Source organism: Gallus gallus, chromosome 27 (assembly GCF_016699485.2).
Source record: "Gallus gallus isolate bGalGal1 chromosome 27, bGalGal1.mat.broiler.GRCg7b, whole genome shotgun sequence".
Lineage (NCBI taxonomy): Eukaryota > Metazoa > Chordata > Aves > Galliformes > Phasianidae > Gallus > Gallus gallus.
The window spans coordinates 4,302,153-4,310,332 of record NC_052558.1 but is presented as its reverse complement, the minus strand read 5'-3'; the positions used below and the strand labels follow the sequence as shown (position 1 = coordinate 4,310,332).

At 66.6% G+C, this 8,180-nt stretch overlaps 2 protein-coding genes across 2 annotated transcripts; both read right to left on the bottom strand.

Annotated features, from left to right (window-relative positions):
* Positions 1 to 852: 852 nt before the first annotated feature.
* Positions 853 to 2,754, bottom strand: CSF3 (colony stimulating factor 3). Its single transcript, NM_205279.2, has 5 exons — positions 2,674 to 2,754; positions 2,330 to 2,493; positions 1,946 to 2,053; positions 1,708 to 1,854; positions 853 to 1,625 (listed from the first exon to the last, which is right to left on the bottom strand). The coding sequence occupies exons 1-5, from the start codon at positions 2,687 to 2,689 to the stop codon at positions 1,455 to 1,457; spliced, it is 606 nt and encodes a 201-aa protein (NP_990610.2). The 5' UTR covers positions 2,690 to 2,754; the 3' UTR covers positions 853 to 1,454.
* Positions 2,755 to 4,328: 1,574 nt separating this feature from the next.
* Positions 4,329 to 8,064, bottom strand: PSMD3 (proteasome 26S subunit, non-ATPase 3). Its single transcript, NM_001031362.1, is given in 12 exon segments — positions 4,329 to 4,830; positions 4,908 to 4,958; positions 5,132 to 5,287; positions 5,549 to 5,652; positions 5,760 to 5,879; positions 6,143 to 6,257; positions 6,361 to 6,464; positions 6,647 to 6,837; positions 6,916 to 7,052; positions 7,235 to 7,372; positions 7,552 to 7,742; positions 7,865 to 8,064. Coding segments are annotated over 12 exon segments (1,560 nt in total). The 5' UTR covers positions 8,040 to 8,064; the 3' UTR covers positions 4,329 to 4,752.
* Positions 8,065 to 8,180: the final 116 nt, after the last annotated feature.

Sequence of the window (8,180 nt, the reverse complement as noted above, 5' to 3'; positions counted from 1 at the left end):
TGTAAGCGCTGATAAGCCGGGACAGGAAGGAGCGCTGCTGCTGTAGGCTGAGGGCTGGCGGGGCGCAGCGTGGGCTGTCTGCGTGCTGGGAGTGGGGGGGGGGGGGAGTGGGGGGCGTCGGCGCGGCACCCCTCGGGCCCCGCGGCTCAGCCCCGGTGCGGTGCGGGGATGGCGGCGGTCATAGGATGCGAGCACGGGACGGGCGCGTGGCTGCGGGTGCTGCAGCGTATTGGGACGCGGGGGCAGCCCACGGTGAGGCAGCAGCCGCGTGGCAGAGGGGAGCGGCCGGGGATGACCGTGGGGGGCTCTCCCGGCCCCGCCGCGCGCCCTCGGCGCGTCCCCGTGGCTGCCCGGCTCCCTTCGCTCCCCGCTGAAGCTCCAGCGCGGTGTGCGCGGCTCCCGGAGCATCCCCGGCAGCTGCGGGGCGAACAGCTCCTGGGGGGGGAGAGAGGGGAACCTCCGCGCTGCCACCGCCCGGGGTCTGCGGAGAGGGGATGGGGCAGCGCCGCCACCGCCACCATCACCGCCACCACCACCGCTTCCACTGCTGCTGCCCGGACGGAGCGCACAGCTGCGGTGCTTTCTAAGAACCGTCTGCCCACGCAGCACCGCAGGACGGGGAGAGGAAACGGCCCCCGGATCACATCCTGCACCCCACGCGTCCCCTCCCCACTGCCACGCCGAGATCCGGGCGCAGCCCTCCGTGTCGGCATCCCCACATCCCCACCCCCGCTGCGCTCGGGGGTTCTGTGCCGTCTGGGGGTCCCGGTGGCCATCCCAGAGCTGCAGCCCCCCCCCCCCCCCCCCCCACGGCAGCCCCATCCCATGGAAGCGCACACAGCACAAATGTTGGAGGCAAAATAGAGTTTATTTCCATCGTTGTGACTTATATAAAAACCAGCGCGCGCTGCTGTGGGGCTGACCCAGCTGCACGAATAAATACAGTACAAAACGCCGCCCGGAGGACCGGAGCAGCTGTGAGTTTCTGAGACACCACCGGAGGCGTGGGGGCACAAATAAGTTACGCTGCAATAAATAGGAGCTCAGCGTGGGCAGAGCGGAGCTTCGGCCCCAACCGTGGGACCCCATCGTGGGCTGCGCCCCCCTCCCTCCTTACCCAGCAGCGAATAAATACCGCTCCTGGAAGCGATCCCAGACGGAGCGCCGCAGCTCCATCCCCGCACCCACCCGGTGCTGCTCGGAGCATCCTCGGTGCGGGTGGGGGTTCCCCATGGGGTCGCCGAGCTCAGCCCGGCGCAAACCTCGTAGCAGAGATACGCTTGTGTTTAAATATTAAACATGGCTGGTGCTGCACAGAGACCCGTGCACGGATGGCAGCGCAGGGCTGGCACCCTGCGTGGGGGCGGGGGGGCAGCGGGACCCCCCCGGCCGGATAAATATTAAATAGCCATAAATATTAAATAAGCGGGGAGGGGTGGGGGGGTGGGGGGGCGTCAGAGGCGGGTGAGGTGCCGCAGCGCGCGGTACGCCGTCTCCAGGAAGCGCTGGAAGTTGGCCAGGATGAAGAATCCCCCCACCTGCTGCTGGAAGGGGCCGGAGAAGGTGGGCGGGGGGCTGCGCTGCTCGGCCGGGAGCGTCACCGTGTCCAGGCCCAGGTCCTCCATCTGCGGCACAGAGCGGCGGTGTCACCGTGGGGTCCGGGCTGCCCCCAACCCCCCCCCCCCCCCGTGTGCCGCCCCTCCTCACCTGCTGCTGGATGTTGGAGGAGAGGTTGGCGGCGTCCAACTGCAGCGTCTCCACCAACGTCGTGTGATTGGGCAGCAGCCGCAGGACGGCGCCCAGCGAGTCGTGGTACGCGTGCAGCCCGGCGCGGATCTGAGTGAAGCACACCTCCTGCGAGGGAACGGCATCGGGGTTCGGTGCTCGGAGCCCCAGCCGGGCTGAGGCCGGGCAGCTCGTGTCACGGGTGGGTGCCCGCACTCACCGCCTGGAAGCCGCGCTTGTGGCACTGATCCAGCGGCGCCTGCACGAGGTGGGGGTCCGGCTGCACCAGCTGCAGCTCTTCCTCTGTGCACAGCTGGAAGGTGTCGCACTGCGGGAGAGGGCACACGGTCAGAGCTGCAGAGCCCGACGCCCCGTGAGACGGCCATAGCCCTGCGACACCCCGGGGGATGCGGGACCCCCCCCACCCGTCTGCAGGAGCGCAGGACAACGACCCGCTGCTCACCGCATGGAGCGGGGATGGAGCACAGCGTGGGGAGGACCGAGCAGTCCAGGGATGATGTCTGGGGTGCGGGGAGGCCGCCGGCCACGGCCCCGCGGTGCCGATAAGGCTGGGAGGGGAAGGTGGCGTTATCGGGGCACTCACCACGGCGCGCTGCAGGGCGGCCACGTCCCCCCTGATCTTGCGGGTGAACTCCAGGTTCTTGTGCAGGAAGAGCTGGAAGTCGTGGTCCCCCGAGAGCTCGGCCAGCGGAGCCCCATGCAGCGCCTGCCACGGAGCGCCCAGCACCAGCGCCAGCGCCAGCACAGCTGCAGGACAGCGGGTCACACACGGCCCCGACGCCGGGTCACCCCAACGGTGCTCCGGGGACCCCCCCGGGGATGGGGTCCCAAAGGAGCACGGGGAGGGGACGGAGGAGATGCGGGGAGGGCGGAAGGGCTGCAGCCCCACGTGCCCCCCGGTGCCACCCATGGGTCTGCGGTACTCACGGGTGAGGCAGCACATGGTGTACAGCTCTGTGTCTCCTCCTGCAGCACAGCCCGGCCCGGCACAGTGCCCTGCCCCGCTCTGCGCGCCCTCATCGATCGGGGCATTTTATAGAGGGCTGTGGGGATTCACACCGATGTGGCAACAGTGCCGATTGCCTCATTGTCTTAATCACCCGCATGCAAATCCCGGGCGCTGGGTGCTCCTGTGCTGCGCTGCTATGGGGCTTTCCTGGTGCTGCAGTGCCACCGAAGCACAGCGCTGCCCGGCCGAATGCTGGCAGTGGGCAGTGCCGGTGCTGCGCCCGTGCCCGGTCAGGTTGGTCACTCATTAACCCGCTGTGCAGTGGGGACGGTGGCGGCGGCTCTCAGCCCTCGCGGAGCCCCTCACCGCGGTGTCGGTGTGGCTGTGGGACCACCACGGCCATGGGACCCAGGTGACCACCAGCCCTGCGGCCGCTGCCAGCACCCAGCACTTGGCACCGCCGTGCCCGGCCCCCCCACGTGAACCCTCCCCGCCGGCCCCTTCGGGGAAGCGGCGCCCAGGGGCAGCCCCGGGGGGGTTGGCTGATCCCGGCCTCCCCGTAGTGACGTGGGCTTTGGGTTGGGGCCAGTTCCAATGAGTGCTTCCAAGAGGATCTCATGGGCCGACGCCAGCTGGGCCGGCCGCTGCCGGGCACCGGGACCCTGAGCTGCCCAGGTGGGCACAGAGCGGGGTACGGTCACGGGATTACCCCCCTGAGCCCCCAGCAGGGGAAGCAGCCGGGTGGCGCTGCCCACCTGTGAGCACAGGAGGCCTCACTCAGCACAACGCAGGTGTTCGCCCTGAAGCCTAATGATGACAGACCCCCACCAGCATAAAGGCACTGCCTACGGCTGCCTGAAGGGACCTCGTGCTGTGTGCCCATCCGTGGGGTTTCCTGGGAGAAATCCTTCCAGCTCTGTCTCTGCTCTGCAGGGAGCAGTCGGGGCCATTCCTCAGCACAGCAGGCATTGGGGGACGGCCGTTCCTCGAGCAGCGCTGCTGCCTCAGCAGGTCAGTGCCGGCAGGAATTGGGTTCAGGGTGGGGTTGAATCAGCACCCACAGAGCCCAAAGCCCCTGCTGTGCTTCCAAGGAAGGAAGTGGCAGCCGGACCCGAAACCCCGTGGGTGGCAGTGCGGGGTCAGCGCAATGCGCTGCGGTTCTGCCTCGTGGCCGCTCTTCCTCTGCTGACCCTCAGCCCCCTCCCAGCATCTGCCAGGAAGTCACCGCTTCCGGGGTGTCCCCGCGTCCCTGGAGGTGCCGGCCGGGCTCACAGCCCCGTCCTGTCCCAGGGGCCCCACCGTGTTCCTGGAGCAGGGATGGGGCCGTATCCATGCCCTGGGGCTGCCCCGTGCTGCAGGCACAGCCCCTGGCCTCCAGCCCAGCACGGGCGTGCCGGGAGATTCCCAGATTTCCCCCGGAGGCCGACAGCAGCTGCTCCCAGCTGCCAGCAGCACCCGGCTGTGTGGGCCGCGTGGCCCCCACCCCATCTCCATCCCCGCTCCGTTATCTGTGAGCCACACAAAGGCCTCACCCTGCTGCCTTTCCCGGTGGGGAGGGGAGGAGGCAGCAGCTCGGGGTCCCGGCAGAGCTCCCCTCCGAGCACAACAAACCCACGGCAGGAGGACAGGTGGGTGTTTTTCCAACTTTTATTTTAAAGTCATAATCGAAGCTTAACAAAGTCTGACCCCTCGATCAGTGCAAGAGCTGTGGGGGTAACAGTGATGCCCAGGAAGCCCCGCTACCACGGCCCCATCCCCAGGAGCTCCCACTCCCTGGCTCTGTGTGTGCCTCGCAGGGCTCAGCAACAACTGACCACAGGCAACCTCAAAAGAACGTTTGTTTATTGGGGAAGGGGTTTCCCTCTGTGGGTGAGGGAACAGGAGATCAGGGCCCGTGGCTGGGGGCCGATGAACCCCGCGTGCCCCCCGCTCCCAGTACAGACATGCAGGTACTTATAAAAGAAAGGCAGAGGGGGGACCGGGGCTGCGTGGGGCAGCTCTCCTCAGACAGCATTTTCCCTAAGGACAAATAAAAAAACATAGAGCCAGGACAGAGGTCACGGGAAACCGTCGTCATCGTCCTCTGCCATCTCCTTTGCAAACTCCAGGTCCTGCTGCTCGCGCTCCCGGCGCTCCTGGAAAGCAAAGGCCAATGTTGGGGGTGATGCTGTGGGATGAGCCTGGCGCCAGCAGGGAGAGGGTGAGAGCTCACCTCTGCAGATTCCAAGTCCTTGTTGTAAGATTTGGGTGGGAACCTCATGGCCTGGAAAGCCAAGGGAGAGGAGAAGCTGTGAGCTGAGAAGTGCTTCTGCTCTGCTGTCCTTTCACTCACAGCAGCTCTACTGCAGCCTGAGCCGAACCGCTTCCTCCCTCTGCGCCATCCCCGTGCCCCCCCAACCCCCCCCCCGGGTCCTCACAGAGCTGTGCTGTGCTCACCTTGACTGACATGTTGTGGATGTCGAGGCAGAAGGAGATGCGCTGGTGGAACGCCAGCTGGGGCTCCCGGGTCGAGTAGATGTCAATCATCTCTTTTGACTGCACGTAGCCCTTCTCGTGGTTAATGCTGGCCTCAATCACACCATCCCGGATGGCCTGCGAGCCACGGGGTGCGTGGTCAGGGCACCACCACCTCCCAGGGTGGAGGCAGCAGTTCAGAGCAAAGGAAGGCGCTGGGAGCGGTGGGCTCAGAGAGTGCACAGAGATGGGAGTTGGTGCCCTCAGCACCCCCAGAGCAGCACAGCCTGAAATCAGCAGCCCTGGGAAGGGAGCGCGTTGGGGGCGGGGCAGGAGAGGCCTGGCAGGAGTGGTGGGCAGCCCCGGGAGGCAGAGGGACGAGGCTTCCTGCACAGCTACCTTGGCAACAATGAACTCCGCATCCTCGGGGCTGTCCAGCTGCAGCTTCTGGGCAATGTCAGCCAGGGAGATGCGGGAGTAGGAGAGGCTGATCATGCGGACACCTGGGGGGGGAGGGGAAACAGGAACGGAGCCTCCCACCATGCAGCACAGGGTGGCAGCCTCCCACCGAGGCTCTGGTGGTGGCACGGCCCCCAACCACACCTCCTACCCGTCTTGATGACGTTGTGCCTCAAACGAATGATCAGCGTGTAGGTGCCGTCGGCCTGGAACTTATCCCCAAACTGATCGAGGACTTGGTTGAACTTGGCCAGGTTCCCAGTCCTGACGGCTGCGGCGGAAGGAAGAGGAGAAGATGTGTGAGAGAGGAGAGAGGGCCGGGCTGTGGTGGGAAGCGTGAGGCTGCCATCCGCTCCATTCAAGAGGAAAGGAGAAGCCGGCCCTTCAGAAACTGCTGAGCGGTGCAGCAGATCGGCAGCACTCGGACCGGGGAGAGGAACCCCCAGCAGCACCCCCCTCCCCACAACACTTTCCTCGAAGTGGGGCACTCTGTGCCAAGGGATTGGGGCAGGAGCACACGCAGCAGCACCGTACCCTGAGTCAGCAGGAAGTATGGCATGAGAGAGCGCTTCAGGGACGGCTGTCTGAACTGCAGCCTATCCGGGATCTCCCCGAGCAGCAGCTCCACCACGATGAGCAGCTTGTGCACCTTGCATGGAAACAGCCCCTGAGCCCCCGAGGCCAGAACAAGCCCAGGGGCAGCTTCCCCATGGAACATAGCTCCCATGGGAGCACGGCAGGTTCCTGCTTACCGTCTGCTTGAAGCCAACAGCTGTGTGCTGCGGTGCCTTCCGCAGCGCGTTCGTCATGGTCCTCCTCGCCTCTGAGTACTCCAGCTGAATGGCCTTGATGCGCCCTGGGAGGGGGAGAGCGTTCACACGGGGCTGAATGCATTTTGGAAGAGTTAATCTGACCAAATGGGGCTTTGCATCCCGCCTGAAAGCTCCATCCCCAGCCGCTCCAGGAGGTTCTCTGCAGGACAGCAGTCCTGTGTGCACCCTGAGCTGCCAGCACCACGCAGAACCCTCTGCTTCTCACCTGTGTAATAGAGGTACCGGGCCCACTCGTTGTTGTTGGCCTGCTCGGGAAACACCGACTTGGAGACGAGTTTCTCTGCTTGGTCGTAGAGGTTGTAGTGGAGATAATTCCTCAGCAGCAGGTTGAGCAGCGTGGCCTGCCCGTCTGCATCGTGGCGCAGCGTGGCTGTCCGCAGCCGGGCGTGCAGGAAGCTGCAGGGAAGGGAGAGAGCGTGCAGGGGGGGAGGGAGAGAACGCAGGGAGAGCCCGGCCGTGCGGGGTTGGCCCTACCTCCTGACCACATCGAGTTTATTCAGGAATTCATAGATGCGGGAGTGGTAGTAATAACACTTGGCCACCACCAGGTCAAGGGCCCGGCGGTTCTGGGAGCTGATCTTTTGCATCAGGTCATCAGACACTTTCTGAGCCTGCAGGAAGGAAACTGAGGTCAGAGAAGAGGAACCGCGGCCCAGGAGGAGCAGAAGGAGCAGAAGGAGCCCGGCGGCAGCCCCGGGATAGAGGGGAGCTGCTGAGGGAGGCAGGACCCTGAGGCTCCCAGGGGTGCCACACAAAGGGCTCAGGTTTGGAGCCGCATCCTGGGGCACCTCACCTCCGGGTACCGCTTGCTGTTCATCAGGTAGATAACGAGGAGCAGCTGCAGGTAAGCCTCCACTTCTGGCAGCAGAGGGGCTGAGGCCGCCTTCCCCATCCGCGGGCGAAACTGCAGCTCAGCCTCTGTGTCCATGGGCTGCACAGGGAAGAGACGCGTCGGGCCGCGGCAGCAATGCTGGATGGCAGCCCGTCCCGACCAGAGCCCGTCCCGACCAGAGCCCGCCCCCACCCCGCGCCGCGCCCTCACGGCCCTCATTGCCCTCCCGCCCCACACAGCGGCGCCGCGGGGGCACAGCGACGTCCCCACGGCCGCACCTCCTCCAGGAAGCCGAGGAGGAAATCCCGCACGGCGCCGTTGGAGGTGAAGAAGCCGTTGACGGCCTTATGGAGCACGTTGGCGTTGAGGCGGCGGGAGGTGGAGGGCAGCGCCCGCAGCGCCCTCAGGACGTAACGCGGCTCCTTCCCCGCCACGGCCTTCTCCAGCTGCTTCACGTGCTCTTTGATGTCTGCGGGGGGCGGGGGGGGCGCTCAGCTCCCACAGCGCGCGGTGCGGCGCCCGGGGCTCAGCAGTTCCCCCCCCACCCCCTCAGGGCAGACCCGACCCGACCCCCCCCGGGCCGCCGCTCACCCTCCAGAGTGATGGCATCCAACTCCCGCTGGGGCTGCCGCTCCCCGCCCGCCTCCCCCGCCGGCACCGCCGCCGTCTCCTCCTGCATCTCCACGTCGGGAGGGGCGGGCGGCGGGCCGTCGGGAGGCGCCTTGGCCTTTTCCCCGCGCCGCCGGGCCGCCCCGTCCTGCTTCATGGCCGGGCCGCGCCGGTGACACTGCAACACGCGCGGGGCGCGCCGGGACGGGGCAGGCGCGACCAATCGGCGCCGAGCCTTCCCGCCAGACCCGAGCAATCGAGCGCCGAGCTCGGCGCCTCTCGGCTACTTCCGCTTCCG

Bases quoted from the DNA above. Each gene is read 5' to 3' on its own strand.
- CSF3 (NM_205279.2), bottom strand. The intron at 2,054-2,329 runs GTGAGTGCCCCG...CCTCTCCCGCAG, and splicing joins CCGCCCTGCAGCGCGCCGTG to TGCGACACCTTCCAGCTGTG. The intron at 1,626-1,707 runs GTGAGGAGGGGC...TCTGTGCCGCAG, and splicing joins CCTCCAACATCCAGCAGCAG to ATGGAGGACCTGGGCCTGGA.